This window comes from Moschus berezovskii, chromosome 8, assembly GCF_049115385.1.
Source record: "Moschus berezovskii isolate FMDL1 chromosome 8, NW_MosBer_1.0, whole genome shotgun sequence".
Classification (NCBI taxonomy): domain Eukaryota; kingdom Metazoa; phylum Chordata; class Mammalia; order Artiodactyla; family Moschidae; genus Moschus; species Moschus berezovskii.
The window spans coordinates 54,009,528-54,028,667 of NC_142467.1; the positions used below are offsets into that span (position 1 = coordinate 54,009,528).

Sequence of the window (19,140 nt, forward strand, 5' to 3'; positions counted from 1 at the left end):
GGTGAATTAAAAAGATTATCTCTTAATAAGGTGCAGGCGTCTCTCTAGTCCCAGGAATAAAGTTTACTTCGCTAAATTTCATCAAGTTTAAAAGACTGCAGTTTTAGTTAACCAAATTTTAATAAACAATATTTTAAAAATACTCTGCACAGCTTGATTATTTCAGAATATGTAACACTAATCACAAAAGCTGCTGAAAGGCTCACTGAGGAGCATTTTAGTACTATTAATAAGAATGAGGCAAGCATCAGCAGTACCAACATATCTTGAACTGACAACCTTGAAAAGAACAAGATATTTTTAAAATACATATAATATTTTACAAACCATAATTTTATCCAAAGTCTCTATTTTTTAATTATATGAACTCAATCTAGAGGAACAGTCTACTTTCCATTCCTCAAATATTCCTTTCCTTATATTCCTTGAAAACAGACATTTCTAAACTGCCTCATATTTTCCACAAAAATATTAAAAGAATTAGCAGATAAATCCTAATTTAAGACTTACTTAGTTTCTTCACTTCTTCCATTCCTTTTTTATGAGGGGGCTCCTGAATAATTTTGTCAACATCTGCCCTTCCAATCAGATCATCGGGTCGGTCCCACATAGAAAGACGGGTGGTAGGATTATAAAAGAAGACCCTCTCATCACCAGTCCAAACAACACACCTAGGAATAGATTAAAACATTTTCTTACGTTATGGAACATATTTTATAGTTAGGTCTTTTAATGCCATCCAATCAAAAGGGGAGGCAGTGGTGGTGGGGAAGGACACGTTCATATTATTATTACTTACAGAGAGCCAAATATGATTTTCAGAACAGAAGAGGTGACTGGCTATGGGTTAAGTAAAAAAGCAACTCAACATACTACCAGAAAACTAGGAAAAGCAAAACATTCATGATCAGAATTTAGAGTGCTCAGGAACATGTCTGGCACACTCAATGTTAACCTATCACAAAAGATGAGCCTAACAGCAAATACTGATGCTAAAGCTGAAACTCCAATACTTTGGCCACCTCATGCGATGAGTTGACTCACTGGAAAAGACTCTGATGCTGGGAAGGATTGGGGGCAGGAGGAGAAGGGGACAACAGAGAATGAGATGGCTGGATGGCATCACCAACTCAATGGACATGAGTTTGAGTGAACTCTGGGAGTTGGTGATGGACAGGGAGGCCTGGTGTGCTGCGATTCATGGGGTCGCAAAAGAGTCAGACACGACTGGGCGACTGAACTAAACTGAACTGAACAGCAAATAATAATGCTATTAAGTAGTTCTAAAGCTAAAGAACACACCACAGCATCTGACCTATCACATAATACTATTTCTTACCAAACCAGACAGACTATACAAACTCAAACGCAATTATTTATGAAGCTTTTAATAATTGACTATATCAGTATTTAAAAATAAATGCACCTATTGTGCTATGGCACTGTAGCCCAGTACAACCCACTGTTCCTATTAATTACAACTAGAAACTCAGCAACAATATAGAAAAAAACAAGTACATAAGAACTCTCTAAGGTTTAAAAAAAAACAAAACACAGATATGGGGTCAAAATTTTGAGAAGCAAGGGTATAAATTTTTGCTCCCTCAAACCTCTGCTGAGGCCCCTGGTTGAACGGAAATAGTAGCACAGGCAGCTAAAAGTAAAGAGAAATCAGGTCTTTATGAGCAGATAATCAAAGTTAATCAACAGCTGCCAAGCTCAAGGTAATCTAGATGTTAAAATTAATCAGAGAAAGCCTCTATTGTTGAAATAATCAAACACTTTACAGCAGCAATTATAATTACACTTAATGAGATAAAGAAAAACAAAACAAAGACAAGCCAAAACTTGAAATGAAAGAAGACAGAGGTTCTCAGCAGAGAAACTGTTAGTAAAAAAAAAAGAATGGTGTTTCAGGAATCTATGGGACTATATCAAAATGCCTAACAGACATGTCACTGGGATCCCAGAAGAGAGTATTGGGGCAGAAAAAATTTAAAGACAAAATGGCCCAAAGATATCTCCAAATTTGGTAGAAGACATAAATACTAAGGAAGTTCAGTGAACCACCAAACAGGATAAACTTCAAGGAAATCATTTTTAGACACAACATAAACAGATGGAAATCGAATATAAAGAAAAATCCTTGAGAGCAGCTAACAAAAAGTATGGCAGAAAACAAACAGGGAAACAAGTCCAGGGACTGTGGGTTTCCTATCAGAAACCACAGAGGCAAAAATACATTAAAACAACATCATTAAAGTCCAGGAAAAAAAGGAAACGCCAACCTGGAATCCCATACAGAGCAAAAACATCCATCAGGAACAAAGGAAAAGATGATATTCTCAATGAAGCAAAACTAAGACATTTCATTTTTATCAGAATTACCCTGTAACAAAGTTTTTCAGCTGAAAGGAAGTGATACCTAAAAAAAAAACCAAACAAATAAAAAAGCATCTGGATCTTTAGTAACAAAGGGAAAAAAACAGAAATGGAAAATATCAAAGATTTTTTTCCTCTTATAGTTCTTGAAAATATGTATGAAAAATTATGAACAATGCATGCTGGGGTTTTCAATGTATGTAATAGTAATACATATGACAACTGTAACATAAAGGTCAGTAGGTACAAGGTTAAAAAAGAACCTATATGATAATAAGGCTCCCACATTTTACGTGAAGTGCTACAATAATAACTCTAAGTAGGCTATGATGATTAAGTGGGTATATTATAATCCAAGAAAAACTAAAAATTAATGAAAAGAGATATCACCCGAAAGCCAAGAGATAAATTATTAAATGGAATGCTAGAAAATGTTCAAATAATTCAAATGAAGGGAGTAAAGGGCAAATGGAGAAACAAAAATAGAGAAGACAGGAAACAAATAATAGACTTAAATCCAACCAAAAGTTACATTCATGTCTAAACACTCCCACTTAAAAAGCAAGAATTGACAAAGTGAATAAAAACACAAGACACTACTATAAGCTGTTTTAAGAGATAAACTTTAAACATAAAATTATAGAAAGCTTGAAAGTAAATGGATGGAAAAAGCACAAGACAAAGGGTATTATGAGAGAGAAATAGGGTCTTTTCATAATCATTTAAAAAAAGATAATCAGGAACATGTAACAACTATAATATATATATAATAAGCCTGTTTACAGAGCTTAAAAGTAGATGAAATAGGCAATTTCACTATTATAATAGATTAACAGAACTCTCTCAACAACTGCCAGACTAACCAAACCCTAAAACTAACAGTACCAAGAAAGACCACCTGGTGAACAATTAAAAAAAAAAAAAAAAGTCTTAATGAATTTGAAAGTATCAAAACCAAAGAAAGTACATTCTCTGACCACAGGACAATTAAATCAGTACAAGTGAAATACCTAGAAAAAAATTCAAATTCAGGAACTGAAACAAAAGATTTCTAAATAATATGAGTCAAAGAAAAAAGTCAAAAATAAATTTTATAATAAAAATTGAATGGTAATGAAAAGACAACACATCAAGATTTGTAGGCTGGTGCTAAAGCAGTGCTTAAAAGGAAACTACATTAAGTTTTAAATAAGAAAAGAACACTAATGACCTAAGAGTAATTTCATAATTACTAAGCTAGAAAAAGTATAAAGTAAACCCAAAGTAATCAGAAAAAAGGAAATAAGAGTGGGCAAGAGTGGAGGGGCCCAACCACCCTAAAACTTGTGGTCTTCATGAAAAACCACAAAACAGGCAAACTTCTGGCTTGACTGGTCCAGAATAGAGAACAAATCACCACCATGTGGAAAGATTTTAAAAGGGGTATCACCACAGATCATAGACATTTAAAGGATTTTAAGAGAATAATAACAACAGAAACATTCAAAGGATACTAAGAAAATAATTAGAACAAATTCAACTTACACAAAATAAGCAAATTACCTGAAAAATACAACTTAACCAAAGACAACAGAAGAAACAAAACGAATGGTCCTGTAGCTATTAAAGAAGTTTAAATTGTTACCAAAAATCTTCCCCCCAAAAAACTCTGACCACACATGGTTTGTTAATTCTATAAAACCTTAATGAGAAGTATTATCTTACAAACTTTTTCAGCAAATAGAGGAATAGAAATCACCAATCACCATCCAACTCATTTCCTGAAACCAGCAAAATCCTAATACCAAAATCCAACAAAAATATTACAAAAGAAACATGGATTCATATGCCACAAGTATAGATGCAAAAATGCTTAGTAAAATATTAGCAAATCAAATCCAACAATACATTAAAAAGATTAATCTACCATGATTAAGGTTTATTACAGAAATGCAAAGTTAAACAATCAAAATTCAGAGTAATTCTCCATATTAAAAGAATGTAAGAGAAAAACTCATTTCAAAAGACACAGGTTTATGATAAAAACATTATCAAATTTTTAAAAAACCATATAAGCTAATATTATATCTGATGTAAAAGACTGAATTTCTCTCCCTACATGGAGAATAAGGCAGGGATGTTCATTTCTTCTACTTAGCATTGCACTGATATAACAGTCCTAGCAACAAGAAAAAAAGAAAATACATTAAAAATCAGAAAATAAGAAACGTGCTCCCATCTGCATGTGATAGAATTCTTCATGAAGAAAATCCCAGAGAAATCTACAAAAGTATAATAGATAAATATTGCAAGATTCTAGTCTACAAAATATCCAAAACCTTATCACACACAAGTTTTATATTTTTATGAGATCAAATTTAATTATCTTTTTATTTACAGCTTCTACGTTTTATGTCTGTCTTAGGAAGCATCTCTGTTCCCTCTCCAAAACTGCAATCATATGGTCCTAGTGTTTTTATAGTTTATCTGAATACCTGAAAGATAACCACTTGTCCAAATTATCTTCCAAGTTTTATCAATGAAGGGATGTATCAACAGTGTAACTTTAATTCCCTAATTATTTTCTATTTCTTATAAGATAGGTAACTGTAACTTTAAACTGTTCAGCTAACCAAGCATGCTGCTTCATTTGGATAATCAAATTTAATTAGTTTATTTCTTGGTATCTTTACATGCTGCTCTTCAAATTGCTTTTTCTTAAGAGATAAGCTAAGAAATTAAATGTAAATCATGAAGTTTCATGTTTTCCTTAATTACACGAATTTTTTTCTTGGTATTTCAGAGCATCGGTTTGACTTTATTTTACTTTTCTTAAGAATAAAGAGGGATCAAAAATTAGAAATTTTCTAGGTTCAGTAAACTTTAGTTTCTAGTTCTAAGAAAGTTTTTAATGTTTTGACAAAACAAGTGTTTAAGGTCATGGAGACTTGTAATTTTTCCAACTGGTTACTAAGACTGCATCACAAAGATTTAGTGTGCCATAAAGGCAGAGGAACCAGAGATCAAATTGCCAACATCTGTTGGATCAGAGAGCAAAAGAATTCCAGAAAAACATCTACTTCTGCTTCATTGACTACACTAAAGCCTTTGACTGTGGATCACAACAAACTGTGGAAAATTCTTCAAGAGATGGGAATACCAGACCACCTTACCTGCTTCCTGAGAAACCTGTGTGCAGGTCAAGAAGCAACAGTTAGAACCGGACACGGAATAATGGACTGGTTCCAAACTCGGAAAGGAGAACGTCCAGGCTGTATACAGTCACCCTGTTTATTTAATTTATATGCAGAGTACATCATGAGAAATGTTGGACTAGATGAAGCACAAGCTGGAATTAAGACTGCTGGGAGAAATATCAATAACCTCAGATATGCAGATGATACCACCCTTATAGCAGAAAGCGATGAGGAACTGAAGAGCTTCTTGATGAAAAGTGCAAGAGGAGAGTGAAAAAGTTGGCTTAAAACTCAACATTCAAAAAATGAAGATCATGGCATCCGGTCCCATTACTTCAAGGCAAATAGATGGGGAAACAGTGGACAGTGAGAGACTATTTTAGGGGGCCCCAAAATCCCTATAGATGGTGACAACAGCCATGAAATTAAGATGCTTGTTCCTTGGAAGAAAAGCTATGACAAACCTAGACAGCAGAAACATTACTTTGCCAACAAAGGTCCATCTAGTCAAAGCTATGGTTTTTCCAGTAGTCATGTATGAACGTGAGAGCAGAAAAAAAGCTGACCGTAAAGAATTGAAAAAAAAAAGTTCAGCATAAAGAAAGCTGAGCGCTGAAGAATTGCTGCTTTCGAACTGTGGTGTTGGAGAAGCCTCTTGAGAGTACCTTGGTCTGCAAGGAGATCCAACCAATCTAAATCCAATCTAAAGGAAATCAACCCTGAATATTCACTGGAAGAACTGATGCTGAAGCTCTAATACTCTGGCCACCTGATGAGAAGAGCCAACTCATCAGAAAAGACCCTGATGCTGGGAAAGACTGAAAGCAGGAGAAAGGGACGACAGAGGATGAGATGGTTGGATGGCACCAACGACTCAATGCACCTGAGTTTGAGCAAGCTCCATAAGATGGTGAAGGACAGGGAAGCCTGATGTGCTGCAGTTCATGGGGTTGCAAAGAGTCGGACATGACTGAGCGACTAAACAACGAAGTCAAAGTGAGGCTGCCTTTATTTGACATTCACAATTTGTTTATAACCTGTGTTGGATTTTAACTTATGAAAAATTTATCTTTGAACTTCTAGTATTTGATATTTCATGTTTACCTAGACTGGCATGGCGACTTCATTTTTATTTACATATTTATATCAATTGATTAACTGCTGATGAATTTCTTTAGTTTATTTCCATAGGTTTTTACTATTATGAAAAAATTGAAACATACAGAATATTCAAAGAATGTCTCTAGAACAGTGAACACAATATATTGACCATCTAGATTTAGGCTTAACATTTTATCAGATGTTCCTTGTCATGTATCTATCCTTCCCATAGTATCTGCCAGTCTTATTTTTTTGATATATTAAATGATGCAGATTACCAGTACACTACACCCTAAGCACTTTATCATGCATATTATTAGCACAAGGTAGTTTTGTGACACAAGAATTCTTTGTCCATGTGTTGGGTGCTTAGTCGTTTCTGACGCTCTGGCAACCCCATGAATTGTAGCCCACCAGGCTCCTCTGTCCATGGGGATTCTCCAGACAAAGAATACTGGAGTGGGTTGCCATGCCCTCCTCCTCCAAGGGATCGAACCCAGGTCTCCTGCACTGCAGGTGGATTCTTTACCATCTGAGTCACCAGGGCAGCCCTGGTGACAGACACAAGAATTCTTTGTCCATAGTCTATTAATTCTGAAACGTACTGACAGCTTCTCACTCCACACTTACGACTCATACCACTGGAGCTGTATTTGCACACCTAGGTAGGAAAATAACCAGGAAAAAATCTTAAACCGTCTTCAGTAATCATACTGTTGCTGACACTACTGGTCTTGTCTGTGGGAAAAACAAATGAGTAAATATGCTAAAACGCCAGATTTTTCGATCTCTGCATTATTGGCATTTGGGCCAAATAATTAATTCTTACAGGGAGCTGCCCTGTATATGGTAGGGCACCTACCCACACCTACCACATGCTTTTAATACGTTCCAGTTACGACAACCAAAAATGCCTGCAGACTTTGGCCTACCTCCACTTCAGGGAGGAGGGGCTGAGGAGAGGAAGCCAAAATTATTTCTGGTTGAAAACCACTGATCTAGGCAAAAACCAGCAATGACCACTAAAATCACACACAAAAAAGGGACAACTAGATGCATCCTGAGGGAAAGGTCATCATCAGTTAGTCTGCCAAAAAGATCAAGCATGAATTTGATCACATCTCTGTAACTGCCTGCTAAATTTACAAGAAATTCAGAATGGAGGATTCTATTAAAAAGTACCACTAGGATACAGCAATAAAACCCAGACCGTGGGATTCTATAGAACAAATAATAAAACCAAGGAGAAAAAAGGAAAACAAGTTGAAGGGGAATTTACAGATTACAAGACTTAAGAAACAAGCCAACTCACTGCCATGAGTAGACTGAATACAGATTAAATAGAATAGGGAAAGAAAGCCCTGATGTGAGAAGAGGGAGAACCAAACAAAAAAAGGAAAGAAAAAACAGAATACTCAAAGCTAAGATAAAAAGATATAATTTTACAAAGTTCTCTAAACATAATCATTTATGAAGATATATATAAAAGCAATTTTCAAACATTTCAAACAATCAAAAAGGAGATTCGGGATCTTATAGTGGTTCAAATCTATAATTATAATCAGTAAATATTAATAGAGAGTTCTGTGAGAAGAACAAGACACTGCAGTAGTTATGTTTTAAGATTTGAGAATCCAAAATAAAACAACCAAAAAACATTCAGTATTTGACACATACTTTTTTAAAAAGTACTTTCTCTACCTATTGTGTTATAATGTAATAATCAAACATGGCAATAATTAAATAAATAGAAACTTACTAATTAAGTAACCTACATACCACGGAGTACCAGGAATAGGGGTAGTAGCTACTGGCTTTGCCTTCTGGGCAGCTTTTTCTTCCTCAGTCATCTCTTCTTCTTTGGGCTCCTATGGGAAATTGTATTACTCCCATTAAATTCACATCACAAAATTACACGTGAATATCCCACAAACACAAGACTGCAAATACCTTAAAGTAAAACTAACATAATGTCTGTTGCTACCATACAGAGAGGAGACTGAGTCAGAATTTCTAAATCTTTGCCCCTTAGGCAGAGCTGAATTCCACAACAGCAGAACCCATTGGCTTCCCAGATGGCACAGTGATAAAGAATTTGCCTGCCAATGCAGGAGATGCAACTTTAATCCCTGCGTCTGGAAGATCCCCGGGAGTAGGAAAATGGCAACCCACTCCAGTATTCTTGCCTGGAAAATCCCATGGACAGAGGAGCCTGGTGGGCTACCATCCACAGGGTTGCAAAGAGTCAGACATGACTGAGAAGGCAAGCACATAGAAATAAAGACTCCATCAGAAGATGTTTCTAACTTAGAGAGTCACTAACTATCTGTTTAGGAGTAGAAATAAGGAAAGGGGTATAGAATATTAGAGGAGATTTCTTCGTTTAAGGTTGTTTCTTTTTCTGCTACAGAAGAACATCCAAAAAGCAGAGCTCTTTCAGTGCTGTTCGGATTATTCCATGCAAGAGAGGACAGGTAAAATACAATGAACAATCCCCAAATATGAAGTTGTACTTAAAATTATAACATGTAGCAGTCTGTAAGTCAGGAGGAGACATCAGCTCTGGTCCAGGGCCCTCTCTTTCTAGGGGGGCTCTGGTTTCGTGTAAGAAGTAATTTAATGAAATTTTCAAAGGGAAAATTGAATTACAAATTTCAAAGAACTCTAAAATTTCAGGGATCAGATTTACGGCAACTAGCTAAAACTACAGCAAACAGATTTTCAGTTGCCAGTAAACTGTACCCAACAATCAACGCTAGCTCTCATGTCAGTAGGAAATGGCCCTTTACCTCCTTTATCTCCTTTATCGGCTCTTCTTTAGGATCCTCCTCCTCAGTCTCCATTGGCAGAGGTTCTTCAGAAGGTTCTTTAATTGGCTCTTTAATCTTCTCCTCTAGTTTTTCTATTAAAAAATGGAGGTAACATCACATAGTGGTTCTGATATAGCTTATGATGAACTCTGAGACTAAGCAGTTAGGATATTCCATTTCTAGCTGTTAACCACAAAAATAAAACATTCTTCCTATAATATCATTGATTTGAATCTAATGTCATGCTCAACTTCAAATACCTTGCTATACTAAATTAGGAAACCGTCAGCAGAAAAGAACTACTGATTTCAGAAGGACATAAAGTCTTACATTCATGTATCATTTTTGCTACAAATGAAAGGGATAACATACTAAAAAACAGAAACAGGGACTTGTAATTATAGAAAATTATGAGTCCTCTTCCTCCAAGGTTCCAATAGCCTGAAGTTTTTCTTCAGAACACACACAAAACACACATTCCTTCCTGGTCACTACTATCAATCTCAGTAAGGATGATCACAGTAATTCAACAGCTAATTAGGCAATTATGCCAATTCCTGACAACAGTAAAAAATACATCTATTAGTGTGGACATATAATTTAACTTCTCTAGATGGTAAAATGATGGACAAACATGTAAGCAGAACAACTGTGGCTTTTTAAATAAATATATTATCAATTCAGTAGAAATAAATAATCCAATACTATATAAACAGAAAATCCCTCAAATGTTTTAAAAAGGAATTAATTCAGAATTTCAAATACCATTCTATGTATACTATGTCCTACTAAGTCATTACAACTATACCTTTTTCCTTTAGCTCTTGGGGTTTTTCCCAGGTTGATTCTAATGTTCTATTATTATAATAATATGTCTTCCCATCTGCTGTTTTATATTCAGTCCACTCAGAAACTGCTGTTGCTCCAGCTAAGGTAGCAGGTGAAGCTGCAATAGCAACCTGGGGATGTATCATAGGTACAATAGGAGGGGCCATCCCTGGCAATACACCTAAAAGAAGAATAATAGAAAATATTAGATCCAAGTACAAAATTGTGATACAAAGTAAAACTTTAAAATATGAGCTAAATCTTTCTATTAAACAACAATAAATGAATGAGCCAACTGAAACAAAAAAAAATCATATAAAATACTTAATTCCTTAAATCTGGTTTATTCTAATGCCTAAATTCAATTAGATTCAGAAATTCAACCCAAGAAGTACCTTAAAGTCAGAAATTTGCATCACACCTACAATGAAATCTTGATAAATCGTAATAACATAAAACTTTATAAAAATGATAAATTCTCTAATTAATAGAAATATATTTTTATAAATAATTTCTTAAGTTCTAATGAAATCAAGGCAACAAGTACATTTACTAAGAATATTTCTGGAGGTAAAATTATTTTCTTGTTCTAAGATACCTAAAAAGGATATGAATAAAATTCTATTTCAAAGTAAATGACTGAAAAAATAAGTAAAAATAAGTCCCTGACTTTGTTATCAAATCAATTTTAGCATACTAAGTGATTAAGTCACATAGCCCTGTAAATTCTGACAGTTTATTCTTTTCCAAAAAGAGAGCAAAATTTCTTTTATTTTTAAAGGATAAGCCAAGATTTATATTTTTCACCAGACAGCTAAATAAGCTGGTGCTACATAATCAAAAATGTGAATTAAAGTTGGAAAAAAAAAATCTTCATATCCTATACTAGAATTTAAGTTCAGGTAGTTAACTTCAGTAACTTTAAAATGCAAATTTATACTATACACACACAAATATTCACACACATAAACTCACTAGCATGCAAGCATAATCACATCACTTTACACATGGATATGATTTTTTTATATTTAACTTAAAAACACACATCAAAAATAAAATTAAATGTTATGAATATGAGAATGAAGTTGTTTACACTTATTACAAAAATCAAGATATAAAGTGATCTGACCTTATTTGCTTTTGTGAACCAACAAAGCTAATACTACAGGCAACTGGGAAAATTAAGTGTTGGCCAAATATGACAACTGCATTTATACTGCGCATTAAAAAGAAAAATATAAAAAAATCCACTCACTTGGGCAAAATAAATAAAAGGATAAACAACAACATTCACTACCATGCCAACTTACAGACAAAACAAACTAAGATGGTTTTAAAAATTACCGGTCTTGGTGGTAGCGACTGTCTTTACATACGGGCAGCTGACTATTTGCATCATTGCTACACCTGTAAAATGGATAAGCAAGCATACGTTGGAAAGCTGCCATTGTATGTCGGCTACCACTGGGATTCAGGGAAATAATTTACCACTACAATTTAGAATGTTATTTCCAAATGAAAAAGACCAAGGATGGAGTAAAATTTCCTTCTGTTTGACATTTTGTGGGAAGTGGTGCCAAATTCAATGATAACTAATTCTAAGTTATAGCATCAATTACCTTTTTCTCAAACCAGCTGGTAATTTTTGAAGGAGTCTCAAGAGTTTAAAGTCAACAAAGGAAAAGTCCCTTCATTATATATGCATAACAGGTTTCCATGTGGGACATTTTCCCACAGGACATCAAGTCCATGCTGCTTAAGAAACTAGTGAAAGGCAGACACAGCATGGCACTGACAAGACACCTTCTCTGCGCTGCTGCTAAGTGGGAACTACATGCAGAAGCAGAGGCATGGAGCACACCATGCAGAAGGAGAACAGTAAGGCAGGACAAAGAGAGTGAGAGCAAGCAAGAAAATTAAGTAGGAGACAGGTCCAAATATTCCACTGCAAATAAAAAAAAGGGCAAGGATGAAGAGGAGGGCAGCATTCAACTAAAGACAGAATACCCATGTGTAGTGCCTGCTCTGTGGAATGCCATGGGCTTGGGACACTGTGGAGGTAGGCTAACAAATTAAGAAAAATACAGCCCCACTGATGACTACATGGGTTGATTAATTTAGAAACCTCAATTTGTTTAATATGGCTAAAGGAATGGAAATTACATACAGTTCTTAGAAGAATGAAGCCTCATCACGATGCATTACAAAGATGATAAAAAGGGAATGAAAGGAAAAGCTGGAAACCTAAGATTTTTTAATTGAGGAAATCTGAAATTAAAGAGTGAATTTTTTAAAAATTTTAAAGGAAAAGGCCTAAAGCAAAGGGTTTGGAAATTAAATTTTATCCTCTATTTGTTTTGGCTAAAAAAATACTAAACCTATTTTGGTACTGACAAAAATTAAAAAGAATAAAACTATTTTCCCCACAAAGTACACGAAAAGAAATTCTTCATGATTCAGAGAAAAAAATTAAAGCTAAACCCCTGGGTTTAAATGTGCCTATGTTCACTCACACACACACAAAAATACTGCCAATTTTTGCAAACTGCCTTAACTTCTTAATTACATTTTAAATAAAAACATAAAGCTAAACCTTCTATTAACACTGAAACTAAAACAAATGCACTGAATCATAAAAGCATGCTGAGTAGTTATATGTACAGTTTTATTTTCCATGTTTAAAGAAAGCAATGGAAAAATTCGTTTGGTTAAGGAAGTTACAACATGTATCAGGTTTAAATTAGTATAAATACTGCCATCTGCAGGACCACTGAGCCTAATAAGTCAGCACTAGAAATTCAACTCTTAGAATATATGAACTTTATTCTCAAAGACTGTTCCTAAAGACAATCCCCAATAAATAATTTCAACTATACAACTAAAACAGAAGAAAATCCTACCTACTGATATTTAGGTCTAACTGCCATTATCTAATATCAACGGGGCCAACAGAGAACTCTCGTATTTGACTATCAACATTACAGGTCACGATAAAAGAACAGATCTGTTTCTTCTCATGTTAAAAAGACCAAATTAAGGTTTTCTGAGGGTGACTATGTGCATACCATGAAGACTCACAAAATAACCAAAGAGCTAAATTTTTAGTCTTCTTTTTAAAAGGAGCAATTTCCCTACAACTCCATCCATCCTCAAATTATATTTACCAGGAAATTAGAAAATTCCATTTAGTATTCTGGATAATCCCGATGTCACTGACTATAAGCTTCTTAAAATTCCAAATAAGATTTTACAGTAGAAATCCTATAATCCTAATCCAATTGACTATCCCAAAGCCCACCTCTGAAGGTTTTATTTTACACCTAACTCTTCCACTCCTTCATTTTGTTTGAGTATCCCCTCTTTAATCATCCTCAGAGCCATACACTGATGTTTCAAACAGCATTTAAGGCTCCATGATAAATTACATCCAAATCCCCCATTTACCTTACTACGAATATTCAACAAATATTACTTCAAAAATATTAATATTACTTTCTACAAAAAATTAGTTCCCTCTCCAAAGAATCTGTGGTATCATGCACAAAATTTTATAGATTATCTAATTCAGGTCGTCTTCCAACTGACCTACAAAATGTCATTAATGGCTGCCATTTATTAAATGTCTTTTGCTGCCAAACTTCATAGGTACTACCCTCATCTGGTAACCCAAATGTTTACCAACTGTTCTAAAATTTAATGGTGGATGAGGGCCAGAGAAGACCAAGATATTCAAAGACAGCTGTAACTGAAGGGATTTTATTGTGACAAAATTCCATTTCCTATAAAAATAATTTTTGCTACTCTTTGCTACTCATTGGTACTATTAAGAACCTCCAGAGCAAAACCAAACTCTTTTAGATAACAGCCTTTCCAATGTTTCATATATGTTATTATGCTACTTCTCATCTTCTCTCTACAGCATTAACAACCCCAGCTCCTTAAGAGGACTCAGAATTCAGAATCTGGTCTTAACACTGTCCTGGCCCTAAGGCAGACCAAGATTGCAAGAGGTTATGTCATGCTTTTATCCATTTATCACTTAATTTTCTACAAAGAGTACTCCAAAGAGGAAAGTATCTAGCCGTTTATCTTTAATTTTGAAAAAGGGTAATACCTAGTATTTGAGAAAATTTTTTTATTTTCTTCTTTCAAACGATTTCAGTTTCTTAAATATCATATACTATGCATTATCTAATACTACAAGAACATGAAAAAGATTTTCCAAAAAACCCACTAATTCTTCAATTTTTGGCTTCTTTCTTGCTCAGGTATAATAGCTGAAAGTGCTCTTTTCAAAGTAGTTACAAGGAAATAGACAATTAGAGCAATAGTGATAATTCATGTGTGCAACTCTTAACAGCTGTATCACAACCCCACTTTACACAAAAACCAATGCAATAAAGCAGCAGTCATGTGGAAGGAACATGAAATTAGGAGATAGGAGGTCTAGGTTCTATTCATCTTTGCTACAAACTAGCCTTGTAAACTTGACCTCTTTAGTGAAACTGTCAGTTGCTCAGTCACGTCCAACTATGAACTACAGCCCACCAGACTCCTCTGTCCATGGGATTTCCCAGGCAAGAATCCTGAAAAGGTTTGCCATTTCCTCCTCCAGGGGATCTTCCCAACCCAGGGATCCAAACCGGGTTTCCTGAACTGCAGGCAGATTCTTTACTGTCTGAGCCACCAGGGAAGCCCTGACCTCTTTAAGGGATCAATATTTTCAACTATAAATCTAGGAGAACAGACATGGATTAAGGAGTAAATGTGTCTGACAACAACAAACACTCTTTCATTAGGATGCTGAACACTATCATTGCTTAATTCCTATGGGGAAAAATTTTACTCCAAAATCTTTTAATTCCTTTTCTAGTTGAAAGGATTTCCCCTAAGAAAATAAAACACATGAATTCACTGCAATTATGTAAACATTTAAGTGGTATATGTTATACTTCACAATTGTTACAGGGGCAGCACGCGTTTTGTTTCACATGAATTTTTTAAAGTTACACGACTCACAATTTTTTCTCAGTATAACATCTGAGTGTAACATTATAACATTATTATGAGCATGGTATTTGGATCTGAAGTGCCCAGACTCAAACCCCAACACCATCCCTTATCAGCTATGTGACCATGGGCAAGTAACCTTAACCTGTCTGTGTATCTACCTCCTAAGATGGTGGTAAAAATTACATGACTTATTACACGTAAAGTGCTTGGACCAATGGATGATATATACATCACCTGTGGTAACTCTGATGATGTGATTTCTTAACTTCATACAGTCAACCCCTTAAAATATGGCATTTAGAACATATTTACACAAATAGATGATCACTTTTAATTCACTGAGGCCATTATCCAAAATAAGTGTAGCTTTAAATGTGGCTCTAATTTTAAGACATGTAAACAACAATAACAAAAAAGGACATTTACCAAAACTGAAGAGAAAATATTGCAGTTAGCCATGAATCTTTCAAAAATGTTTCAAACAAGTGAGATTCAAGGCAAATTTCAAATGCAACAGACACATGAGAACAAACTAACTGACAATATGAAAACATAACTGGAAAAACTGTTATCATCTATTGGTTTACCTGGAAGTGGAATTGGCATGCCAGGAAGGGGAACACGAAACGGAGGTACCATGACTGGTGGAAAAGCAGGTATTGCTGCTGCTGGCTGAGGGACTGAATGAGGAACGGCAGGAGGTAACGTCTGGGGGTGCGGCTGAGGAACACTTTGCACAGGTGTGGCTGTAGGAGCAGGAGTTGAAACACTAACTGTAGGCGTGGCAACTGAAACAGCAGAACTTGGGGTCTGATCTTGTGTTGTGGGTGCTGATAAAAAATAAAACAAAAATATGTATCACTCGTTCATAAATGATTTTACTATACTCATTCATCATTCACTCATTCAGTATTTAAGGGCCCATTCCATGCACTGCAAGGTATTTATAACAAGGTCTCTGTCTTCAAGAAGCTTGAAAATAGTTAAATGAAACACAAAAAGTAACTAAAATACAAAGTGAGATGGGATAAATGTACAGGAGTGTGAATCAAGACCCAAAGACTGTGAGACGGTACAGAAAATTTCATACTGTGATGACAGGCCTTGAAAGGATTTTAAAAAGGAAAATGACAAAGTGAAAAGAGAAAATAAGCAAGTGGTGAGAAAACTGAGTAAAAGAAAGAGTAGGGGAAAAAAAGGAATTGTTTAGAAAACAGAAGGCAAGCAGTTAACTAGTCAAACACTAGGCATACCAACAGAACCAGTAAATTACAGCTGGAAAGGTAGGCAAGAAGCATAAATTGGGAGGCCTTGAACACACAACTAATGAGTTTGCACTCGACTGGGTAGGGAAAGGGAAGAACTCATGTAAATGCAGAGAAATAATCTAAAAGAATGAACACCAAACTCTATCTGTATACACCCTTTTGTTTTTACTACACATGCTTCAGAGTTTGATTTTTCTTTTTTAAATAAGAATGCATTCACGTGTTATGTGACTTCATGAATGTAAAAGGGATGGGTGGAGGCAGAATGAAGGTTTCTGAATGAAAGAGTAATAATCACTGTTCATTTGATGAATTAACCTGGCAGATGCATAGGAAGAAAAGGAAAAACAATTTCAACACATCTGGAGTTGTGGAGTTGTCCAAGAAAGGAAGAACAGAGGGAAAAAGATATGCAATAACTAATGACTGACTGAATATGAACAAATGGACTAAAAAAACAACTTGGGTTTCTTTATAATTATTTCAAAATAAAAAGGTTAAAAAAAAGAGAAAAAAAAAAACCCACTCAGGTTTCCAATGTGAGACCAGGAGAATGTGAAATTCAGAATAATTTGGTTCTGCTAACACATTCTTTTTAGATATGAAAAATAAAAACATTTCACCCCTAGTAATCGCACATAAAATCAAATTGTGACTCTCGAAATATATAAAATTCATATTTCCCTTCTTTAAAGTTTCAGTTCTCAAATATAATATTACACAAAACTAAACCATCTAGTTCCAAAACAAAATTTGTTTTTATAATTCACTGGTAACAAATACGTCATCTTTTATCTTGACAGAAGGAAAAATGTCAAACTTTACCTATATTGGACTAAGAGTGAATTCATCAACTTTATAAATAAAACAGTGCTTTCCCAACCTTTATGCCAATTTTATTCTAAGGGAAAGCACACTGTTTAATGCAAACCACCCAGTAATTCAACTGAAAAATTTGTCACTATCTTTTCTTCAGCTCCTAACAATGAAAAACTCACTTAGGCTGGGAAGATGTGTGCAATTTCATACTTGTTAATGAGGGACTCACCTTGGCTAAATAGACAGCAGGGCCAAACAAGTATCTTCAGGGGCCCAGGAATGAATTGGTGGTCTAGCATAGACCTAGCCTTAGGGTACAGTATCATATTAATATAATTTTATAACAGTGTGAAAAATACAAATTACATGCAACATTTGCCCAGTCCCATACATATACCATTTATCATTTGCAATCTACTGCAATGGCTGAAAATACATCTAGTTATTTCCCAACTTCCCTGAGAAGTAGGATTTCATCAGCATTTTTCACAAACTTACACAAGATAAAATGAGTTTAGGCTCAACTGGAGTTAAAATATAAACTCCTTAATTTTTAGTTCCATTTACCCACAGGTTTATACTGCACTTAATAGAATTACATTTTTTCAAAGTGTTATGGTAATAGTACTTAGTAATATTTGTTAAAATTATGATATAAAGTACTGGAATCAGGAAAATGAGTTAGGGATCAAATTTCAAGGGGAAAGTACACCAATGGAGATGGCAGAAAGTTTTCACTCATCCTCTTGCTGAAACAGGATTTTCTGAATTTGATTAGTGGCCGCGAGTCATGGCAGAAAAGGGACAAAGGAAATAACAGAATTAAATGAGGAGCTGGGAGAATAGTAGCTAGGACTTTATAGTAAGTAAATTTCTATTAACTCCATTTGCTAAAATGACTAGTATAACACTAGAACTCAAAATATACTACTAATCCAGCCTCAGACCTTAACTAAAGACAAGTGACTACCCCTAAGAGATGGAAAAATATTAAGAATTATAGTATGGTAACACTTTATGACACCGAATCAAGCGAAACAAAAATAGATGTCAGGAATACTCAAAGACAACATCAAAACTAATGTTTAAAGGCAGTAAAAAGAACAAGATTTCACTGTTTCGTTCTTAGAATAAAGACCTTCCTTTCTATCACTGAAGAGTAGTGCAAAAAAAAAAGAAAAAAACAGGAATTCTGAATAGAATGGTTAATAACCACAAGATACCTATGGGCCTACTGATAGACCACTCCAATACAGAAATGGAATACATAGAGAACAGTTCAAAGTTTTTGGCTATCCGCTTTCCTTTAATTACTATGGACCTCTTTCCGAAGAAGGCAGGGAAAAAAACGCAAGCAACACAGAGCCTCCCGATAGAACCACAATGCTTTTAACAATCTCCTTCTCCCATTTTGACCAAAAGTACCCCATAAAAACCGGCAGCTTTCTGCCTTGCCGCACAGGTTTAGGAAATATTTGCCTATAAAAAGGCAAAGATCCTCAACCAACTAGCTAGTATCACTGCTAAACTTCTATATTTTCAGAATTCAACACAGCTACAGAAGAAATCAGACTAATAAAGCATTATTTACATCTTTCTATTAAGTATATTTTTCTCCCAAGCTATCTAAAAAATATCAAATAGGGCCTTTAAAAAAACTGTCTCCCTATCACAGGTACCTTACTACTTCGGTTACTACTTGTGTAAATAAAATCAAATTTGAATTTTTTAAATGACTAGATT

General features: G+C 34.8%; 1 protein-coding gene across 9 annotated transcripts in view; it reads right to left on the reverse strand.

Annotated features, from left to right (window-relative positions):
* The window catches only part of TCERG1 (transcription elongation regulator 1), a 53,226-nt gene that overhangs the window by 23,051 nt on the left and 11,035 nt on the right, over positions 1-19,140 (reverse strand). For 5 of the 9 annotated variants that reach the window (XR_008686386.2, XM_055429236.2, XM_055429235.2 and 2 more), the window contains 6 exons: positions 15,898-16,140; positions 11,642-11,704; positions 10,278-10,478; positions 9,449-9,561; positions 8,439-8,527; positions 511-671 (listed from right to left, as the gene is read on the reverse strand). Coding sequence is in view for 8 of the 9 variants with exons in the window: in XM_055429236.2 (XP_055285211.2) it covers positions 511-671; positions 8,439-8,527; positions 9,449-9,561; positions 10,278-10,478; positions 11,642-11,704; positions 15,898-16,140 (870 nt within the window). In the remaining variant the exon portion in view is untranslated. The remainder of the gene's footprint in view (positions 1-510; positions 672-8,438; positions 8,528-9,448; positions 9,562-10,277; positions 10,479-11,641; positions 11,705-15,897; positions 16,141-19,140) is intronic. The other 4 variants (XM_055429238.2, XM_055429237.2, XM_055429234.2 and 1 more) reach the window with 1 other exon arrangement.